A 24,597-nucleotide genomic window follows, 5' to 3' on the forward strand; every position below is an offset into this window, starting at 1 on the left:
TCCAGAAGTAAAGTCTGTGGCAGTGTTAGATTCCAGGCACTGCACTAAGAGGAAAGTGAACTGTAGCTAAACTCCACATTCACATTGAATCAACCCTTCTCACCACAGCTACAACAGCGGTGTTGTATATAACTCGCCAATTTGTATTTCTATCTCAGTTGACATTTATAAAAATGTTGTAAAATAAAAATGACCCAAAGCCTCAATCATTTTATGATTTATTTTACTACTTGGCTGGAGTTGTTAGGACTAATAATTAAGGGTAAACAGGCCGACAGTACTACGACGAGAGGTTCACTATACCTTTGGGCATGCAAGGTTTGCCTGTGCGAGTCCGACCGCCCTCTATGAAGAACTCAAAGTTGTGGCCTGCTCCCAGACTCTGCATCATGTATGTATGAAGCAGGGCTCTGTACAGTGTGTCCTTCTTGCCCTTGGTGGGATCCATGCGCCGTTTGATGAAGAAAGCTCCTAGTCCTCTCAGCAGCCAACTTTAACACGCCATAGAAACCAACATTACGTGCTGAAGAAGTGGTCATCATGAGACATGAACATTACAGTTGTAGTCTTGTACTATAATAAATCACTACTATTAATTCACTGTTTTAAAGGATTTTTAACAAGTGTTTAGGTACACAAAATTATTTGGCTGGAGCATTTCTGTCAGTATATTAACCATACAACTACATAGAATTTTCAAACCATTTGATTTAATTCTTTGTACTGTATACATTAAAACTTGCCACAAACCCAACAAATTAAACTTTAATATTCAAAATAAAATGTTTTAAAATGTTACTACCTTAAATAAAATTTGAAAAGAGTTCCCATGTTGACAATTAATATACTAAAAATATTTATATAATGTTAAATAATAATGTTTTCAGTTATGTTGTTGGAATTTCACACATTGATTTTGTTTCCTGATAACAGAGAAAACTATGAGACAACAGACTGAATCAAACAGGAGCACATTCAAAAATAAGTTTTTGTTTTCAAGGGGTATGTCTTAAAACCAAAGGGCATATCGGGGGAGAGGAAGAGGGAATATGAAATTGATACAATATTACACATCCGAAAATTTCAGGGGGGAAAGTACTTCAATTGCTCCCTTCAGTACGTCATTGTGGATAGAGACATTTAACCCAGTATGAGAATTACATAGGCTGGGTTCAAGCTACTAACTGAAAAATATTAATCTTCTAGTCTGTTGTATCTCTATTCATTGATACCACTTTATACAGATCATGTGAACACAAAATAACAAGCTAATTCATTCATTGAATGGAATTTAGTTTTTAAATCTTTCCTTAACCCTTTTAACCCCGACGTCCGTACTATACGGACGTCGTAAAAATGGCGTCAACTCCCGACGTCCGTATAGTGCGGACGTGCACTTTTTATTACTTTACTGGCCACGTATTTCACCAAATGCTTTGAAATTTCACAGACTTGTGCACAAAGATATTTTGCATCGAAATATATTAGTTTGTAATGGTTTGACTTCGTATTTTGTCAGTCTGTGACTGAGCAATTGCAGTTCGTCTCGACTGACTGCTCACGCTTGTTGCAGACAGTTGTATATCACGTGGTTGTGAATATTCCGTTTTCTTCACAGTTTTAGGTTAAAGTATAAAGTACGGCAGTTAAAGTTTAGTTTATTATTTGTTTTATTTCAAAATGAGTAAAAGACATCGTTCAAAGTCTCCCGTAAGTGAAAATACAATAATTAGTAACCTAGTTGCAAATGGTGTGGATGTGATTAGTGACGATGATTTGAGTGATGGATATCTTGAAAATTTACATTTTGTAGTGATGTAAATATTGTTTTAAAACTTTTTTAAAATTTAGATTATGAACAGTTTTAGTTATTTTGTCAGAAATAACTTTGGTTTTATGTTTATTTTAAGTACTGTGAATTTCAAAGGTCTTGTTACATTGCCTTGCCCAGAAATGGCAAAAAGAAAAATTTACACGGCTTTGCAAAAATTGATGTTACTCTACTTGTAAATAAGGTAGGCCTATAATTTTTGTTTCCTTTTATTAAGGATTAAATATATCATAAAGTAAATGGGTATTTTTGTGTCAAATATTTTTTTATCTATATGGTTTCCATGATCAAACTTGAAATTTTTTCATTTTTATTTATTTTTTATATATTTATATGCATTTAAAAAAAATTACTTTCAAAATAATAATTTTATTTGTATATTTCTGTAAGCTACATTTATAAAGAAGTAAAACAAAAAAAGAATTACCTAAATATCTTAAAAAATAACTGAGTTATGAATTTTTTACAAAACCCTTACATTTTGTCTGAAAATGGCTTGGGATTTCTGGCACATCACATGATTTAATGGCCGGGGTTAAAAGGGTTAAATGATAAAAAATGTATTAAGAAACAAAATAAAATAAATAGCACCAACCCAAACACAGGGATACGTAAGTTTTCCCCAGCAGCAACAAGGGGACTCTGGATGTTGTTGTTTGCCAGGATGAAAGTTATAACAATGTAGTCAAGGTGAGAACGGTGCAGCGGCAGAAAGATGAGAGGAAGCTGCGAATCACTGGCTTTACGCAGGGTGGCAATCTGAGCGGGATGCACCACCACACGCGAGAACAGACGGCCCATAACCTTGTTCATCACGTACGATGCCAGTCTGCTGACACACATACAAAATATTAGTCCTATTGATATTTGTGCTTATGATACACAGCCAATCAGGATCATCACTCACTTAAGTTTTCCTGCTCACAAAACACATTGAAACATTTCATACACAAGTAATATCTTTAGATATTTTGGCCTCACCGTGGATATCTTCAATCAACAGACATTAACCAACACTTCTTCTCTTAACAATCAAATGTTGGCAATATTTTATGTACTGTGAATCTGAAAACCTAAATGATAATGATAATCTAAGTCCTAGTCAAATCAGAGTTAGTTAAGGCAACACTGAAGTGTTTAGGCACAGAAGATATCGTTCATCCAAACAAGAATAAATAAACAACTCATTACAATTGGCACCTTGTCTGTGCTATTTACAAATTATAATTATATTATAGAATTGCACTTTAAGACATTATTCATATTATAAACTGCCTAATTGACACATTTTGCTATGGAAATTTTATAACTAATTATTGCACATGTACATACATTACTTTAATAATTATTTATCTGTATATTAAAATATTTATTTTGGAGTAAATATACCTGTAATTTTGTAAAATAAAAGTACTTTATTTTACAATATTATTATAAATGAAAGGTTTTAAAATTAAATTATTATATTCTAATTTATGTTTACTAATACAATATGACATTCAAATATTTAAAGAATGATCAAATAACAAAACAAAAATGGATAAATGCTGCAAAACTTACTCAAATTTCAAATATTAAGTCAAGAATGCATGTACATATTTCACTAAAGTAAATTGCTAAATTAATCTAAATTTCATGCATAAAACACACAACAACCCCCTTGAAAACCTTGTTGTTTTTAAGGAAACTCTTAAAAATTGCAGATTTCATTAAAAAACTTATTTTGAAGATTTTTGTGTCTTTCTTCATGACCAACTTCAAAAACAATTCATTAAAAACACTCAACACATTACCATAAGCATATCTTCCTATTTTTCCAAAAGAACAAAATAAATTAACCCTATGCACTCGAAAGCAATATTTATAGTTTGTCCTCGGTGCTCGAATGGCCAGCTGTACTGCCCACTGACATTTCCGCCTCAGCTTGGTTTTAATTTAGTACGCTATGTCCTGGGTGCTCGAATGGCCACCTGTACTGGCCAGTACAGAATACGACCATGTGCTCGTATGGCCAGTACTACTGGACACGACGTAAACACTTTATTATTATTATTTTAATTTATACTTATATGTTCCGGCGAGTGCTGTAACCTATCGAGGAACTCTTAAACTAAATTTGACATCTGCTGACATATGGTTTCCCGCCAATTCCATTTCTGCGTAGCAAGATTTCAGACAACTGATGTTTCGAACAAGGTCAGTCACCCTCGCCCATTACTACTTGTTGTGTGTGTTCATCTTTGACTTGTGTTTCGTACTGTTTGATGTTATTTAGCTGTGGATTTTTATTAATGTGTAAATATTTGTAAGTAATAGTTGAATAACTTTATAACACATTCTTTCATAATAAAATGGCAGCTGTGCAATTGATTATTTTGTAAATATTTGTAAATAGTTAGTGTTTACATTTGGAACAGTTCTTTTGTAGTAGGCTTTGTGATCAATACAATTTGTTAAGTTTATTATTTTGTAAATATTGTATATTTTTAGTACATTTTTTTTAATAAATGAACAATGGATGACTGTTTAAACCGTTCTGATGAAGTTAGAAATATATTGGCCGAGATGAAAGTGACATTGATGAAGACAGTGGTTCTGAACACAATAGTGATTTGGATTCCAATTTCAATGAACAATTTGAAGATGAACTCCGTGAAGAATTGGGTGAAGACGCCGATTATAGTATAATGGAACAAAACATAAATGATGAAGATGATATTCAAAATATAACAAATGAACACAATGTGGGAGAGGACAGTGGTGAGTTGTCAGTACGTGGTACAGATAGCAAGTGAAGACGAAGTGAGTCCAGACGGATGGCAAAAATGGAAAACAGGTAATGCTAAATTTAGAAGGTTTAACTGGGCAGGTAACAGTGGCTATAAACCTCCACTAACACACACACCAAAGACTCCCCTAGATTTTTTTCAGCTGTTTTTTAATGATACTTTGTTATCAGAAATCGTCAATGAGACTAACCGTGTTATGCTGGTGAAAAAAATTCAGATGAAAACACCACTCCAAAAAAGGTCAATGTGGCGGAGGTCCTGGCATGACATGTCATTATCAGAATTAAAAGCTTTCTTGGGTGTAGTTCTTAACATGGGGATGAACGAGAAAAACCAGAACTGGACGATTATTTTTCTACTGAATGGGTAGATTACCAGCCGTTCTTTAAGGACGTATTCAGCAAAGAGAGATTCCTACAATTATTTTGGAATCTTCATGTCAGTCCACCCCCTCTGGACCTGTACGAGGTAGGCTAACACGCTCAGGTAAGATACGAAATGTGGTGGCATACATGGATCAGAATTTTAGAGAATTCTATGTACCATGAGAATAAAGTGAGTGTTGATGAATAAGCACCGTCGGATACAAAGGTAGAGTTGTTTTTAAGGTGTACAATAAGGACAAACCAATTAAAATGGGGTATTATAATATTTTGTTCTTTCCGAATCAAGCACAGGCTATATATGTGCAATGGAGCCATATTTTGGCAAATGTACCACTGATAGAATGCCACGGCAAGACTTGGGCGTTACCAGCCATATAGTTATCCATCTGGTTGACAAACTAAAACAGACTTATGGTGAACATAGAAGGACTTTCATGTCTTTACTGATAGGTATACACGAACCTAGATCTTGCTCAAGTACTTTATTGAAATGAAAATTCATATCACAGGAACTGTTATGATGAACCGAAAAGGCCTACCAGCGCAAATAAGGAGTCAACAGAAGAACAAAGCAGGCAAAATCAAACTAAAAAAAGGTGACATTATTTGTTATAGAAAAGAAGACAAAGTTTGCAGTGCTCCTGTGGCAAGACACAAAGTTGGTAGCTATGTTGAGTACCCTGTATGATAACTCAACCCAAACTGTTCACCGCACAAAGAAAAAACGGACAAGAAGAAGACGTTGAAAAACCGACTGTGGTTTGTAAATATAAACCAATCAATGGGCGGGGTAGATCTCGCAGATCAATACATCTCTAGTTATTGTTTTACAAGAAAATCCATTTAAGTGGTGGTGGAGAAGGTTTTCCTTCTGGCTTCTTGAAACGGCAGTTTGTAAATGCTTTTATACTTTACAATCTGAACCAAGGACAAAATAAGATACGGCAAAGAAAATTCAGAAAAAAATTTTGATTAAAACAATTAGTGAGATGTAAGAAATTCAAGGAAAAGAGGAAGGCCTTCCACTTCAGATGAAGAAGAAAGACTAAACGGAAAATTGCACATCCCCTATCCACTTGATGGTGGCAAGACTAAGGACACTGCGTAGTTTGTAGTGATAGGAGACCTGGCAAAGGACAGAAAACGCAGCAAAATTTTACTGCAAAACATGTCCTAACAACCCAGGACTTCACATGGGATTATGTTTTGAAAAATTCCACTCCGCCAAAAAGTTCAAAGACTAAAAAATGTTGGAAAACGTTTTATGACTGTGTCCATATGTAAATATCAAATTGTAATTTCAGCAATTTATTTTAATTATTAAATTTAAAAATGTATGTATAAAAATAACATTAACAAACAGTTTGTTTATCTTAGAATAAGTTAGTTTCATTAAAGTTGTTCTTTTAACTATCTATAAATGGTGTTTACGTTCATTTTTAAATACCTATTCTTCTAATACAAAGGTCATTTAAAAAGAATTACGAGCTGGCTGGGAAAGTATACAAACATGGCGACTAGCTGGGAGTGGAACTAGCGCGGCCAATTACTACTGGCCATTCGAGCGGCGAGGACAAGCAATGACGAAACTAATAACGGGCTGTCTGAAGACGTTGCATGGCCAGTACTACTGACCATTCGAGCGCAAGGGGTTAATAATTAAATTTACTTATGAGAAAATTTACCCACAGCCAATTACATTTCAGATTATACAATGAAGTACAGATCCAATTTATGACTCAAAAAGCAATTAATCAGAGTTGGCTTAAAACTGAAAAAGATCTCTCTTGCGTTCCTCGAGGGCCAATTACTATATATCAGTCATATAGAAAACATGGCAAGATCAATTGAAAATGCTCCTAAAACAAATCTTTGTTTGTAGGCAGATCTGAATTTAGCATTGGAATTAGCATTGGAGTGCCAAGGTATTTAAGGTATATACTCTTAACTGTTTAGCTTTTCTCTTTAATGAACACAGTTGACCTTAGATAATAAAAAGACTATAAATAACACTGAAAATCATTCTACATATCACTCACTTCATACTTGCCCATGACTTCACATTTTAAGGAGAGATATTTTTTAAATATTCTGGTTGTATGAGAGATATTGTCTTTCTGGCAGCCAAGAGGATAAACAAACTTCTACGCAGCTAAAGAAGGCTTACGACTTAAAACTAAGGACCTTAAGACAAGAGGCTAGTGCTGCTCATATTGACAATGCTGCTAACAAAAATAAGGCTGTTTGGGAGATCATAAACAGCAAGAGAAATCATCAACACAAGGACACAATTTCTGGATTTGACTTCATAGTTAAAAACGGAGACAAAATTGACGACCCTATAGATATAGCCAACCATTTGAACAACTATTTCTCAACTATTGCTGATGAAACTCTCAAACAGAACCTGTGCATCAACTCAACAATGCAATTTGTTCAGAACCAACCTGTTGGAATGCCACTGACCTCTATGGAACCCACATCAATTGAAGAAATAAGTAAAGTAATAGACTCACTAAAAACAAAATCCTCTTTTGGCTTTAATGAAATATCCTCAAAAATTCTAAAATTTTGTAAAAATGAAGTAGCGGTACCGATTTTTCATATCACACAACTGTCTCTTCTGCATGGTACTTTCCCCTCAAGTATGAAAATTTCCAAAGTTATCCCTCTTCACAAAAAATCCAGTAAACACCACATAGAAAATTTTAGGCAAATATCTTTAATTCCAACTGAATCCAAAATTATTGAGAAAATTGTACTCTCCAGACTTTTCAAGCATCTTCAACTGAACAACCTTTTGACAGAGGAACAGCATGGTTTTATTAAGGGACGATCCACCATGACCGCAATAGTAGATCTGTTTGAGCACATTGTGGACAATATCGAGGCTGGAAATAATGTAGTGGGAGTTCAACTTGACTTGAGTAAGGCATTTGATTGTCTAAGCCATGACTTGATTATAAAAAAACTTTTTCATCTAGGAATCCAAGGAACAGCACTTTCATGGTTCTCAGCATACCTTGAAGGAAGACGCCAGGTTGTAGAAGTGACTCAGACCATAAAAAGAGTTACTACAATTTCTAGATCTGAGGTCCTGTCAATGGACCGTGGTGTACCGCAAGGATCTGTGTTGGGGCCTGTACTTTTTATATTATTTACTAATGATTTTCCTAAGGTTTTACATTCATACAGTAATTTAGTCATGTATGCTGACGATTTTATGCTATTAACTGCCAATAGCTCAGTGGAAAATCTGGAAATAAATTCATACATTGCTGTTAACATTGCTATGGACTACTGTAGAAACAATGACCTGGTTTTCAATGAATCAAAGACGAAACAAATTTCATTTGGGAACAAGAAGGATGACATTCAATCTTCAATCCAAATCTTCATTCTCTCAGCTCAACTAATTATCTTGGAATCATTGTTGATGACAAACTTTCTTGGCTAAATCATATTAATAACTTATGCCTTAAACTTAGCTCAGCAATCTATGCCATAAAAATGACGAAAGCTATAAGCATGACAAAAGCCACAATAACAGCCTATCATGCTCTGTTTGAAAGCCATATGAGATATGGCTTAGTGGTTTGGGGTGGTTCAACTGAAAGAAATCTCCAACGAATCCACATTCTTCAAAAAAAGGCTCTAAGAATCATGGCCGGCTTGGGATTTAGAGAGAGCTGTACAGGGGTATTCAAAGAGTGGAGGTTATCAACAGTAGTCAGCCTTTATATTGTAGAATGTATTGTGATAGCTACAACTCATAATGTCCAACAGCACCAAGACATTCACTCTTACAATACTAGGCATTCCAATAAATTTACTTTGCCAATCCACAAGTTAACTCTCTCTGAAACAAAACCAACCTATGCTGGAGCAAAATTCTTCAATAATCTCCCTGATGAGCTGAAGAAAATGGAAGGAAGGAAGTTGAAGAAAAGCCTGCATTCCTGGTTCCAAGAGAGACCCTTTTACTCAGTAAAAGAATTCTTGAATTGGAGAGCCGACTCGCAGAGAATGTGAAGACCTAGGCAGCTAATGACAACAAACCTGGGAAAGATTTTTAAGATAATATGTATTTGACGCCATTTCCTTCTTGATGAATGTGAAAATAAAGAATTGTCTTGTCATGTCTTGTCTTGTCTTGTTTGGTCCCCAGAACCTCTTCATTCTGGTAGGTATACCTATCTCCCCAGACTCTTGGGAGGTTACAGTTCCAATACCACAGTTCAAGAAATCAATCACTGCCTACAATTACTTTCTTATAACCAAAAGCATTAGCATCGGAATTAAATAGCTGAAGTAAAAAAATATTAAGAATTCATATCTAAATGTTACATTCAAAATTATGTATGTTCAAACTTATTCTACCTGAGAATAACATCTGAGAAGGTAGATCTCAGAGCTGTTAATATTTTGACTGCTCGCTCATGTTGTCGTTTGAGCATCGCAGCAAACAAGGCTGGGTCATCATCAGCGTTGCTGTCTTCCAGAGCCTGACGTGTTGACATATTGATGACGTCTTGGATCTTGGGGTCATTTAGCACCTGATGTACAGAAAGTGTGAATATTGTTTAGATGTGAATATCGTGTCTGCTCGTTATTGTTATCGACAGAACCAGTAAACAATACTGTATGCCGAAAGTAAGAAACAAAGAATACAGTACAAGGTGAGTCTGCAAAGCAAGTAGAGGTGATCCTTAGTTCTAAGAATAATGAGATATTTAATATAAAATTATTGATTTTCCATTAAAGGTGTTGATATACTTACGGTCTCATAGATGTATGGGAAGTGAAACTTTTTGAAGGATAAAGCGTGGTACAGTTGCGGAAATATCTTAGCGAGAAGAGTTTGAGGATGAGTGCCAAGTTTCTCCACTTGCAGTACGTCCACCACACTGACATTGCGGTAGTTCTTGTCCACATGAGCACTCTGCAAACACAAAGTCACTTATTATATTAGAAGTGAATTTATGTCAATGATTATAAAAACTGTTTCAATCACACAATTGTTTTTGTGAAGTAACACTGTATCTAATGTTAATGTCACTTTTAGACATTTAAACCTTTAACGATTTTTGTGTCTAAAATTATATTGTTTTGCTGAATAATTCTTATTGCTGTTTCTAACAGGGACCGGTTTGAAGTGCTTAGATATATACTTTTTTAAGCAAAAATTTTCCACACTACAACTAAGTTCGCATGGCTCAATAAAATTTGATTCTATTTGCAGCTCTTCAAACAATACAGTTGTTATTCTTTCATAACTCATTTGAGAGACAAGAATTCCTATCTTTGAATTCAAAGGGAAGTAGAAGTCTCGCCAGGCTGTTGTGGCAGTTTATATTTGGACTCCCATCTGTCGAACTGTGAAGTATCTGGCTCACCTCGATAGTAGATACTTAGTAAATAATTGTTCTCCATCATCACGAGTTAGAGACATTCCAAAACCCAAGGATTCACTTCCCAACCCACTCCATGACTGGAAGCCAAACAAAATCAAGACGACAGATTGTGTTGTATTAAGCAAGGGCACACCACTTTAAACCTACTGAACTCCTCATAGAAGCTTGATGCACCTTAAAATACATTTATTACTTCTAATCCTAAAAAAGTTATTAATGGCAAAATAACTCACACCATAAAACGCAATTATTGACAAATCTAGAGATGCAACATAAAGCTAAAGAAACTTTGACAGGGCTTTTAACACAGTGCTACAATATTCTCAGTACAGCCAACATTTAAGTCGATGTTGCCTAGTTTTCTGAACCTATAGGTCACTTAACTTATCTAGTCACTGGATTAGGGACTAGTCAACCTTGGTGATAAAAATTCACCATCACTTGATATAGGTATTTCACAAATGATTATTGCACATATTATACAGGGTGATTCAAAACTAAACGGCAATCTCTCGGGAGCTTATTCTATAGCTAAAAACAAGTAAAAAAGTTCATATAACCATACGCCCGGAAACGCTTCGTTAGCGAGTTACGCCTAGCGAAAGATTTCGCCCGGATTTCAGAACCCTTGGTGAAGTCAGGCCGTATAAAAATGGTAAAGGTAGTTACAAAGATACAAATACGATTGTTTTTTATGTTTTTATATCTGACAAATTTATTAAAATTCGTCCCAGAGCTGTAAATGCAATACTTTCAGAGATATCTTACGTAAAACACAAGAATTGGTGCAAAGAAATAACACATTTTTGTGTTTAACGTAAGATTACTTCCATAAATGTTAAATAAAGGTCATTGTTTTCTTAAACAGATTTGTAGAACATTTAATTCTGAAAAGATTCATGTGAATTACTTAGGAAAAAAATTAATAATAGGTATTGAAATTTAGCTTTATTTAAAAATAAAACAGACGCACAAAAATGCATATTCTTATCTGCATAAAATACTAACTAATGTTTAGGTTGTGAGTAACAGCTGATCATTTATTCTAGACTGAACATTAACATAAAATGTATTTACCTTTATAAAACTGTAATAATCACCTATAATAGTTGCTCAAAGTGTCCTCCGTTGTTAGCAATGCACGTTTTCGCACGATGAATCCACTCTTTTCTAGCGCGTTTCATAACGTTTGGAGCATTCTTGATAGTTTCTGCCGCCTCTGTTATGCGATTACATAACTCCTCTATGGTGTTAATCCGTTTTGAATAAACAATTGACTTCATCCAACCCCATAAGAAAAAGTCTGCTGGTGTGAGGTCAGGAGAACGTGGTGGCCATTTTACTGGTCCATTTCGACCAATCCATTGTCTACCGTATGTATCATTTAAATAGTTTTTCACATCATTAGAAAAATGTGGAGGTGCTCCGTCGTGCATAAACCATGCATTTATTCTGTTTTGAACAGGAATATCTTCCAAGAGGGTAGGCAGGTTTGTTCTTAAAAAATTTAAGTACGCTACTCCATTAAGTCGATTAGGGAGGAAAAATGGACCAATCAAATTATCACCCAGAACACCAAGCCATACATTGACTGAAAATGTATGTTGAAAATGCCTCGTCGCAGTTTCATGTGGGTTGTCGTACGCCCAAGTATGGGTATTACGAAAATTTACAATTCCATTTCTAGTTAAACAGGATTCATCAGTAACGAGAATACGCCGAAGAAAATACTGATATCGTAAACAATTTCTTCTTAACCAGCGGCAGAACATCTTCCGTTTATTAAGATCTTGCGGTAATAAGTCTTGAACACGTGTTATAAGGAATGGGTACAACTGTGCTTCATGAAGTGTCCGCCATACGCTTGACTGGCAAATATTTAACTGACGTGATAATCGTCTGGTGCTTGTGGTTGGTGATAATTCTACAGCATTTATTATTGCTTGTTCATTATTATAGTTCCTTGCGCTACGTTGACGACCAGTATCTATTCGCTTCGGTTTAAAGCTACCAGTTTCTCTAAGTCGTCTCTCCACAGCTTCAAATGTTTTGCGATCAGGTGTTCTTCGATGTGGAAAAGTATCACGATATTCCTGAACTGCAGCTAAACCATTCTTGTTAACTTTGCCGTAAATCAGTATCATGTCCGTATACTCTTCAAACGAATACATACCATTTAAATTATCTGCCATTATTTACTAAGATAATTACATACACTTTTATAAAAATATTTAATAAAATATTTTAAAAATAAATATTTAATAAAATATTTTATACACTTGTATAAAATATTTCCAAATAATCACAGGATCTCACAAAATACAATCTTCACATGCCACAATACAAAAACCTCCATAAAGGTTATTCAAATATTACTTCATGAACTTAATTGTTGATCAGCTGATATTGCCAACCTTTGCAAAGAAAATATGACGATAAAAAGTGTTAAATAAATGATCAGCTGTTACTCACAACCTAAACATTAGTTAATATTTTATGCAGATAAGAATATGCATTTTTGTGCGTCTGTTTTATTTTTAAATAAAGCTAAATTTCAATACCTATTATTAATTTTTTTCCTAAGTAATTCACATGAATCTTTTCAGAATTAAATGTTCTACAAATCTGTTTAAGAAAACAATGACCTTTATTTAACATTTATGGAAGTAATCTTACGTTAAACACAAAAATGTGTTATTTCTTTGCACCAATTCTTGTGTTTTACGTAAGATATCTCTGAAAGTATTGCATTTACAGCTCTGGGACGAATTTTAATAAATTTGTCAGATATAAAAACATAAAAAACAATCGTATTTGTATCTTTGTAACTACCTTTACCATTTTTATACGGCCTGACTTCACCAAGGGTTCTGAAATCCGGGCGAAATCTTTCGCTAGGCGTAATTCGCTAACGAAGCGTTTCCGGGCATATGGTTATATGAACTTTTTTACTTGTTTTTAGCTATAGAATAAGCTCTCGAGAGATTGCCGTTTAGTTTTGAATCACCCTGTAGATGTCTGTTGATGGTACAATATTACAATCAACTGATTGCTACACTTATCCTTCCCATATGTAAATTATCTAGACACTTTTTATAAACCATCTGAATTAATTAGGTATTTATGAGGTGGGTATAGTTTTTTGAAAGGAATAATATGTTATAAACTGCTGATTAAAATTAAAGAATTTATTTTAGGTCCCATTGTTTAAGAGTTGCAGTTTATGGTTGCTTAGATAATGTACCAGGACTATACATAATACACATATCACAACACATTGTTAATTGATATGTAGAGGATAAATAAATATTCAATTACTAAATTGGTCAAAGGTTCCATTTTATAAATGAATATAGACTAATGGTTATAGTCTCGGCTCTAACCGAGAGATTACGGGTTCAAATCCCGGGGAGGTCCAAAAATGTAATAATAATAATAATAATAAATAAAAACCAGTGGACTTTGAAGCCAGCATAGCTGATGCTAAGGCTTAAAAACAAGAAAAAAATAATAAATTAATATTTTTGATTATTCATTAATTTATATTAATTTAGTAAGAACAAAATGGTGTAAATATAACCATTGGCTATAAAATCTGACAATACACTATCAATGGTTTCCCTGTATAATTCAGCAAGAAGGAATTGCAGTCAGCACAGTTGAATATGATAAAATACTAAAAGTTTGGCCTGTGCAAAGACACATAAAGAGGTCTCTGGTGATGGGAATTTCTTCCGCTGATCATTCCCAGACTGCAGGGACATTGCAATCATCTGGCCTGGCCACCCATGGGCAGAGTTTTATCAAAACCACCGTTGAAGATTGTTCTGAGTTTATGGAGAAAGCATTGTGAGTGGTGGTGTTGAAAAATTAAAGATGGCCAAACTGATGTGCACAATGAAGGTCAAGGACGCAATTCTGTCACTACAGACGACTTTGATGGACAAATTGACAAATTGTTTAGAGAAAAACGTAGATTCACAATAAGTGCTTTGTCTTTGGGAGTTCCAGAAGTGTCAAAGTCTTCGATTTACTATATTGTTACAAAAAATTTAGGCTACAATAAAAATTATGCCCCCAGGTGCCAAGAATGTTGACTGACACCCACAAAACTCGTCGAATGGCTTCAGCTTTGACATTTCTTGAACTAATCCATGAATTTGACATTTAGTCATCTTTAAACTTTCAACACAATTCATGAACAACACCATCACTCATTTTCCGTATTCCAAGACAGTAAGCACACTAGAGCATCTGTCACTCTCAACATGTTAATGTTTCATGAAACAATTTATTGAAATGTATTTTAAATATGATAAGGAATAAAATATCTACAGAGTGTTTATTGAAGAGTAGGCTACTGTCATTGTCATCAATAAATTACTTGTAGATCAATAAATGGTATATTTATATTACAACTTTAATTTCAGTAAACACTCACAATAATTGACAATTTACTCTAATCGCATCAGCTTTTCAACGATGTTTATCCTTTTTGCACTGAATTCAATTACAGTAAAAAAAAAAAACAAATAATGCTCAGGAAATTATACTTTTTTCAATTTATTAAATTATTTAAAATGTTTTGATATAAAATATAATCTCTTGATTAGTAATGTATTTAATATAAACAACTAATCAACATGTGAGAAACTTATGCCACTGATATCGTGGGAATGTTATTCTTTCACTTATATAAAAATGTCTCTTCTATAGAGAAAGGAAAAATAACTATTCTGTCAGTGTTCATATAAAACATTTCTTGCCATATTGGTTAAAAAATAATAAAACATTCATACAATTTACAGAAAATTATCCTATCATGTTAATAATTGTAAAAATATATTATAAAACACAATTTATTATAAAATTGGCATTTAAAACAATATTATATTAGATCTATAAGCATAGAGTATAGTACAAATTCACTTTACCAAACAAATATTCCTTATCCTTATAATATAGATTTGAAAACCCAAAAAGAACATCCATGAAGTGAGATGGTCAATCATTGTTCAAAACATGAAGTGTATTTAGAGGTTATAGTGGGAACAAAACAAACAGTTAAGTTAAATAAAGTTTTAAGATGATTTGTTTAAAGTATAGCATAAAGAAACCAACTAATAAGAAATGTAACCTCCTTCAAATCTTGAAATTGCATAAAGTTGTGAATTGCAGTAGGACATTCCACTAAGAGCTATCAAACATTGATATAATTTTAGGTTAGGAAACATAAAATGTAGTTATTTAATCGAATTTTAGAATTATAACGAATTAACTTATCTATACCATGAACTTATGAAGAAACTCACAATTAAAGAAGAAAATTGTTTATGTAAAAGCTATATTAAATTTTTACAAGCAACATCTGTCTTAACAGCAGCTTGACTTTAGCATTTAAAAGTTATGAAAGGGGGTGTTATGAACAGGAAATAGAAATAAAAGTAAAGTTCAAAAGCAAGTGTTATAAAGCTATGGTGACATTGTGTAGTATGGGATACCTGGCAAGACCAGCCTCTGGCTATGAACTCCATGACATGTGAGTGAGCTGGCACTCTATCAGTCTGTCTGTCTGACTCGATATATTTAGCCCTCGCTCCCTGAATGGACCACTTTCATTATCCACTTGACAAGCAGTTGCACCACATTATCATCAGAACATGTTCACCTCTCTCAGTGAATATAATAATATTATCTATAGCTAGGACAAGTGTTAGGCTGTTTTCAAATGCATTAAATAATATCCCTAAAATATACTCTAAATAAAACAAACAATTAACATTTTGATCAAAATATAAGGTTTTTTTTAGATAATGGATAAATATTTCTTTAGCAATATTTCTGAATTGAAAAAAAAAATAAAAATTTTGTGTTTGACTAATATTTTTTAATCTTAAGTGGCCAATTTGAACTTATATACTAATCAATTGGTTTAATAATGAATTAACTTTCTTACTGTAAAATATAATACATTTCTTTGTTATATTTTTAATATAGCAAAGAACTGGTCATCATCTTTTCATTAATTAAATTTAAGTTATATTTCAATTAAATTCTGAGTTTCTTGAAAAATGTTTTGTAGGGACATAGAGCTTTTAGAAATTACTCTAAAACCAGTAAATCAGTACTCTAAAACTATCTTGAGAAAACTGTTAGGCTAAAGCAATTTTGTAAGAATAATATTTTGTTGAAAATGTAAAAAATCTAACAATGTCCTATTGTTTAAATTGATTAAAAATAAAAAAGTTACAATTATTTTAATATTTGGGTGTTAATTCTTTTTTTACAAGAGCACTCTTAAATAAAAAATTCTGATTCTTTTAAAATTATTTGTTTTAGCATCATAAACATTTGTTTTTAAATAAAATAAACATCTTCATCCACAAAAAATTAGTTTTTTTAATACGAGTACACCAAACTAAAATAGCTTTAACTCTTAATTTAAAAAAAAAATAGGTAAACAAATAGGATATCACTGGATTTGTTAAAAAAATGGAAACATTATCTTTATTAACTTATTTATTTCTTTTTGCTGTAGGAACAATCAGCTTTAAAATATTTAGTTTTGAAAACTCTTAACCTATATTATTTTGAAATGGAAAGTGATATTATTTATTTAATTTTTTGTTAATGTTCCTTTGATTACATATTCGCTGGTTTAAGTTTTTTTTGTAATATGCTTTAAAATTAAATATGATTTGGTTGATTTCTGCTTCCTACTAATATAATTAATTATTAGACAGATGGAATACTGGATGATCTTAGTAAGGAACTTTTTTACGATAATGATTACAGCAATGAGCTGTATTTGGATGGATTTAACCTTGAGAGATTGATTGGGAAGCCAATAAGTAACCACTTCGACCTTGACCCTTAAGTTACATCGCAACAATGCTGATAGTGTCATGGGCTATCAGCCACTGACCTCAGTGTCCTATCATCTACAGTTGCCTTTCTGTAGATTAATGCAACAAGTACAGCTCCTTAAATGTTATATAATTGCTATCTCATGCATGTGCTGAATGGGCCGCACAGTTTCATTGTTTGAACAACGTTTATTGAAATCTAACAAATGTGAAGAAACCCTGTTTGCATATTAGCTTTTCATATCAACACGTTCACAGCAGTACCATTCAGATAGCTTAAATAAATAGCTATGTGGTACCTGCTTCTATCAATGTGTTAAGAACTAATACCTCTTTTCTATAATATATTTTTAACACATTCAACGTGAGAAAATGAAGGAGAATTTGATAAAATAAAAATATGTCATGTAGTATTACGTGCTGCAGTCAAGGGTTTTAAAACCAAACAATAACAGCTCTCATATCACTAGATGTTCCATAATTAAATGTTCAATTTTATAAAACACTTTCTACAATAATTTTAACTATAGCAAACTTGAAATACTAATGAGTTAATGTGTAAAGAAATGTTTAACTCGTTCTGACGAGAGGTTACTCCACTGTAATATCCTTGTTAGTACTACTGTTAATTTTGTGTCATTATCCTGTACTATCAATATTATTATCAATACTCTCCCTTCAATAAAAATATAAACACTAGGCAATAACAACATGGGTATCAGAAAATGTATTTTACTATTTTACTACTACTTAACACTTTAAAATAAAATATACTTCCATGAACAGTTAGGAAAAAGGTATATTTCATACTGGCTGACATTTTGAAATATCACATTGAAGATACCTACAATGATAGTTCTGTAGCTCAATTCATACCTAGTGACAACCCTCCAATGATTGGCCTACATTAATTTCAACCTCTTCAAAAGTATCATTGGCACCAGAAATATAATACAAGACAAAATTAGAAAAGTAACTAACACAAAGGCAACTCCCACCACTCTACTCTGGATCCATTCTAAAATAACTAGTACAATAAATCATGTTTTGTATAACACTAGATTGTCATCAACCAGGCTTAAAAGAATTTTCAACAAATCATGTTCTGTGACATATAAAATAATCTTACAGATCGTGACTCTAAGCTAATATTATGATACATTGTGAAGAATTATAGACTAAACAAAATATGATTAATTAATATCATAGCACTACTTTAAATAAATATTCATTAATCAGATGAAGCTATGACATAGATAGAACTGTATGTACAACTAGCAGAATTAGCGTTAAAGAATCAATTAAAAAATCATAATCAATATATTGGTTGAATTTAAAAAAGAGAGAAAACATTCTAAAACTTTATAAAACTAAACTTTGAAATTCATAATCTTTTAGACATTTTTCAAACAGGTTTATATCATCTATGGGAATATATCTTGAGATTTATTACAGATATAAAAATAAAGTTTTGTAGCATGATGCCTTATTATCAAAACGTACAAAATATTCTTCAGTTTTGTTATTTTTTTTAAATCAGTAGTTCATACTCACTGTTCCAAAACAATCTAAATTCTACACTTAAACTAATCTCAAAATACAACCTCCTCCACTAGTGAGAGATGAGCCTACATCTATTAGTGAACTAGTGAAGTATTCATTTTCGTTAAAATTATAGTTTGCATACATTTTTAATTTTGTAAGTTGAGATTTATAAGTAACTTGATTTCCTACACTAATTTTTAAAATGATGTACCTGGATACAAAATGGTAACTCAATTTAATATACGCTAAATCTTACTTTCCTTATATAAATTGTGTCTAATGTACTTCTTGTAGTAAAATGTAAGCAGTAGACATAACCTAAAAGTATACATTGTAATATACTGTATTACACTTGTGACATATTTTCTAGTATGAACCAAAACAACACTTACTGCTTTACATATTACACAATTTTTCTTCATAATATGTTACACAACACAAGTTTCCATTTTGTCACATAAATAATTAACTCAGTAGAACATAATGGCTGTGACTACTCATATACTGCTTCAGGTCCTCCTGATATCAGATGTTGAAATCAGACTGTTAGTGTTTACATAAAGATTCAGTTTTTATTATGTTGGCACAGCCGTATTCACTTTGCTTCAGAGAATCTGAATTTATTAAGTTTATATTTCTGAAACCAAAACCAGCGCTAAACCTTAGATTTCAGACAATAATTTGAGATTCAAGTAAATTTTTACACACTAATTATTGTGTTTATACTGCAATAGTGTTAATTTCATTCTAAAAAGTAGTTGTTCAACTCAGAGTGTTTAGCAGGAATTTCTTCTTTCTTAACATATTTTTCGATGTTTCAGTAAAACATTAATGTTACACCCTAAGTTTATTTTATATGTATCGACTCTGCCTTACACTGTATGATAAGATCCTTGCATGTGCAACTGGTCCAAGATGACAGGTAGAATAAGGTTTAAAAGAGGATCGACCTCTTATTTTTTGTAAAACAATGTCATACTGTGTTAAAACTGAGAATTTACAATCTGAGATTGATTGCAATCATGATTTTATCATGGGTAAACAAGGTCTAGCACCAACCATCATGCATGCTAGAGGATGCGTGGTAGGATGCTTAAGTATGAATAACTGTAAGGGAACAAATCACCTAAAACATTACCATATAGACAACAGTGTATAAAATAGTATCAAGTCCACAATCTTCTAATAGTTCCTCTTTGGTTAACAGAAGGGTTGACTGTTTGTAAAGTGAATCAGATGACAGTTTTATATAATTAACTGACAATAATTGACCAAATAAAGATTAGTATGTAAAAAAATTAAATAAAACTGTTATACAGTATTTATTGAAAGGTTGAAGGTATGAAATGACCATGCAAAATAAAGCAGACTAGAGAGATTATAGTCAGTGTTAGTATAGTCAGTTTGCATAATACAAGAACAAAATGTGTTCAAGTTTTGCTCACTGGCGGCAGCACAGATTAAAGAATTGGTCTGTGCAGCAAAGAGTTAGCTTGTGCACACTGTGAGAGGAAGAAAAGTGTCAACTCAAAAGTATAAAAAGGGTTTACATTAATATAAAACAGCAATTCTTTTTTTATACAAGTTGAATATTAATATGTACTAAACACAATCAGGCTTGAAATGTAGGATCTTTATATACTTGTGAATAAACTCTCTTATTTCGATAGTAGAAGTAAAATAGAGACTGACCCGACTGCTGGGGGTGCAGGAGGCACAGCTCATCCCCATGAAGGGACGAGGTTGTCTGTCTGGCAGCTGACTCCATTCTGTCTCCTTTATCTTGAATAGTTGCCTGTCTGAGGCAGTGCGGAGTAGTTCCTTGCTACGAGTGCGTGGTGTGCTGGGCTTGAGGGATACGGTACGTAGACTGTGAGGTGTGGGCACACCACGTGTTTCCCATCGTGTGTAGACCTCTTGCATACGAGTGGAGAGCACGTCCACCATGGCGCGCAATCTGCAACAAAAACCGTGATTACTATAATCGTGCAAGTTTTAACTTTTAACTCCTGAAATCTACTTATGTTAGATTGATTGGAATATTGTTCTAATAGTTTAAGACTGAAAGAAAGCCTGGGTTTGAAATTTTTCTAGCCAATTTTTTTTTGAAAGTTTTCTTTATTAATTAAATGCACCAAATAACTTCAATATCAGTCTTTTTATCATGAAATAGAAGAGGAAAATTTTGAATTTTGTCAATAGAAGCTCAGAAGATAATGTGAGCCAAGTTATGTGAATGAGAACATAAAATCTGTGGAGAACACAGGTAATTAGGATTGTAGGAGGGAGATGTGCAATGTTTGTAAGATGAAAACTTTATATTAAATTCTTACATTCTATAAAATAGCCGTAGACACTTCCAGATTTTCAATGACAATTGGTAGAGTAAGCAAAATAGAAGTTCTTGAAATGTTTGCTGAAAATGTGATACACAAATTCTTCCCTAAAAGTAATTCATATTATGAATTCTTACCACAAGAACTTTAAAACAGTAGGAGGCTGTATTACTTAAAGAGATTAGATAAACTTGTTTGTGTTACAGTTATCCCACCTGGTCTGTTGCACTCTTTACTTAAAAACTCATATTAATAATGCATTTATACTTTACTTTATCAAACATAACATAAGGGTAAGTATTGTTGTAATTAAAATACCCTTTTGAGACAGTCCAAAAAATTGACTTGCAAAGATTTCTGTGTGTATTAGTATATATGTATTAACCATGATCAAATGTGCAGAACCGATTTCATTAAAATTTTTCATACACATAAAGCAAAATGTTTTACAATATTAAAAAATTACTCAGATTCCAATTGCATCTAATCAGAAATTCTTTAGATGCTACATGAAGCTGAACAAAACTCAAAAATAATACTAATGTTGAATTTTAATATTAGGGAGATACGAAGTTCACCATACAAAAGACCTGTCTGATGAAGAACATTCAGATTCAGATTCAGATAATTCTTTATTCATAGGTATTACAGTCAATACATTGAATAGTGTCATTAACTTAAGTATTCAACATTTCTTAAAATTAGGCTAATTTTACTTTATTGCATTTATAATTCCTTAAAAGAGTATAATACTTTGATTGTTAGGTAATCCTTAGGTATTTTTTTAAACTTATTGAATGATGGTTCAGCCTTAATATGTTCTGGAATTTTGTTAAAAAATTTAATTCCTGCATACTGAGGTTTCTTGCAAAAAAATGCCGAATGATGAGTGGGAATGGCAAAATCTTTACTTTGTCTGGTGTTATACATGTGAAAATCACTATTAAATATTTGATCATGATATCTTTGTTTTAAAGATACAATTACTTCGTAAACATAAAGGCCATAAACTGTAAGAATGTTTAATTTTGAAAAGTGTTCTTTAACTGAGGTTTTTGGTTTCAGGTTCTGAATAATTCTAATAGACTTTTTTTGCATTTTTATAATAGAATCAAGATTTTTTTGGCTAGTTGCACCATATAAGGAGATTCCAAAACTGATAATTGAATGAATGTAAGAAAAATATATGATTTTCAGTGTATTATGATCACATAGGTGTCTTAATTTGCTCAATGCATAAACACCAGATGATATTTTTGACATAACCTTCTGGACATGTGTGTCCCAGCTGAGGCTATGGTCCAGTTTCAAACCTAGAAAGTTTGTTTCATTTACTTGATTAATTTCAAAATCACCTGTACAGATTTTTGGATCAGATTTATTTTTAATGTTTCTTTTTTGAAAGGAGATGAGATTAGTCTTTTCAAGACTAAGCAATAAGTTATTTTTGGTAAAGTACTGTGAAAGGTATGTTAATATTTTATGCAATTTAATTTCTATATCATTCCAGGAAGGTTCATTTATATTAATACTTGTGTCATCTGCATATAAGCAAATGCCACTTGAACAACAGAGTTCTGGAAAATCTGTTAAATAGCAAACAAATAGTATTGGTCCTAAAATTGATCCCTGAGGGACGCCATGTTTTATGAGTTTTGCATTAGATTTGTAATGATTTACGATATTTTTACCATCAAGATAGGTTAATTCAACAAACTGTTTACGGTTTTCAAGGTAGGATTTAATCCAGTCATAAGATTTGCCTTTAATGCATAGTTTGTATAATTTTTCTAGTAAATTGGAGTGAGAAATAGAATCAAAAGCTTTGCTAAGATCTATCAAAAGTCCAACAGTTTTTTTATTACAATCCAAAGCATCTATTACTGATTCAATAAAGGAAGTGGCTGCTGTCGTCACTGATCTCCCTTTACGGAAACCATGTTGACAATTATGAATTAAATTATTTGTTTCCAAATAATCTACAAGTTGATTACACATAGCTCTCTCAAATATTTTGGAAATGGAAGGTAAGAGTGATACTGGCCTGTAATTTTCAACATTCCTTCTGTCTCCTTTTTTGTAAAAAGGTATAACTTTAGACATTTTTAATTTTGATGGAAATTTACCTAAAATAAAAGATGAATTGATAAGATGAGTAATTGGTTTAATTAATGGTTTTTTGCCTTCTTAATTAGACTCATTGATATTTCATCAAAACCACTGCTTTTTTTGTTTTTTAGATTGTTAATTATTTTTTCTACTTCCTCCTCATCAATCGGCTTACATCGAAAACATTTTTCTGTACTAATAACATGGCTATTTTCAATAAAACAGGGCTTGTCAGATGTATCAAAATTTAATTTTGGGAGAATTCTGTTTTCTACAATGTTGCTGAAATAGTTATTAAAATTTTCGCAAACTTTCAAAGGATTGTCAATGGTTTCACCATTTACTTTTATCTTAATATTGTTAATTTTTGGTTCTTTATTACTGACTTCATTGTTAATAATTTCCCAAATAGTCTTACTTACATTAGTAGAGACTTTAAGCCTTTCATTAAAATGATTCTTTTTATGTTCGTAAACCTTTTTTCTATAAGACTTATTTATCTTCCTTAATTCTGAAGACATACATTTATTTTTTGAATTTCTGATTAACTGGCTAAATTCTATTATTTTTTGTTTTTCTAATTTCAGATCATAAGTTATCCATGGTTTATTTTTCCCTTGTTTTCTACACAACTTCCTAGGAAAATGAGAGTTAAAGTAAAACATTAATAAATCATAGAAAATATCATATTTACAGTCAGGTTCCGACATATACATCCCTATCCACGATTCACATTCTAATGATTGTATGAAGCTATGAGTATTTATTTCAGAAAACAATCTTAAGTATTCTAGTTTTACTATTGGTGGTTTAGAGATATTACTATCTGAACTTATAAATAATAGCTGACCATCATGATCTGAGAGTTGGATATTCAACCCTGAAACACAAACATATTTCTTTTCAATATTCGTAAACACATTGTCTATCGTACTTTCTGATCTATCTGTGATTCTAGTGGGAAAATCCACCAAATACCTCATCCCATTAGCCGTTAACATATTATCGAGATCCCTAGCATTTCTGCTGTTTTTCATCACATCAATATTTATGTCTCCTAAAACAGCAATGTTATAGTTTTTTCTTAATAAAATTTCAAACATTTTATTGAGTTTTTCAATTGATTCTGATTCATTATTTGCTATTGGGTTTCTATAAAAACCTACAATATTTAATAATTTGGAATTTTTTATTGGAAGAATTCCTTTGTATTCTACCATACAGCATTCGAAAATTGTTTCAGAGAGAAGTTGATTTACTCGTATTTCATGAATGACAATGGGTTTAAATTTGATATGTATTTTTGACAAAATTATGACAC

The 24,597-nt window shown here is 32.3% G+C and overlaps 1 protein-coding gene across 13 annotated transcripts in view; it reads right to left on the minus strand.

Moving 5' to 3' along the window:
* Positions 1–24,597, minus strand: part of LOC124359235 (glycerol-3-phosphate acyltransferase 1, mitochondrial) — a 90,212-nt gene that overhangs the window by 24,451 nt on the left and 41,164 nt on the right. For 11 of the 13 annotated variants that reach the window (XM_046811815.1, XM_046811817.1, XM_046811809.1 and 8 more), the window contains 5 exons: positions 20,524–20,788; positions 9,787–9,948; positions 9,387–9,562; positions 2,427–2,660; positions 304–491 (listed from right to left, as the gene is read on the minus strand). In XM_046811815.1, the coding sequence (XP_046667771.1) occupies positions 304–491; positions 2,427–2,660; positions 9,387–9,562; positions 9,787–9,948; positions 20,524–20,778 (1,015 nt within the window). In that variant the 5' untranslated portion in view covers positions 20,779–20,788. Of the gene's footprint in view, positions 1–303; positions 492–2,426; positions 2,661–9,386; positions 9,563–9,786; positions 9,949–15,921; positions 15,970–19,223; positions 19,344–20,523; positions 20,789–24,597 lie in introns of those variants that run through there. The other 2 variants (XM_046811820.1, XM_046811819.1) reach the window with 2 other exon arrangements.

The sequence above is a fragment of the Homalodisca vitripennis genome, chromosome 4 (assembly GCF_021130785.1).
Source record: "Homalodisca vitripennis isolate AUS2020 chromosome 4, UT_GWSS_2.1, whole genome shotgun sequence".
NCBI classification, from domain to species: Eukaryota; Metazoa; Arthropoda; class Insecta; order Hemiptera; family Cicadellidae; genus Homalodisca; species Homalodisca vitripennis.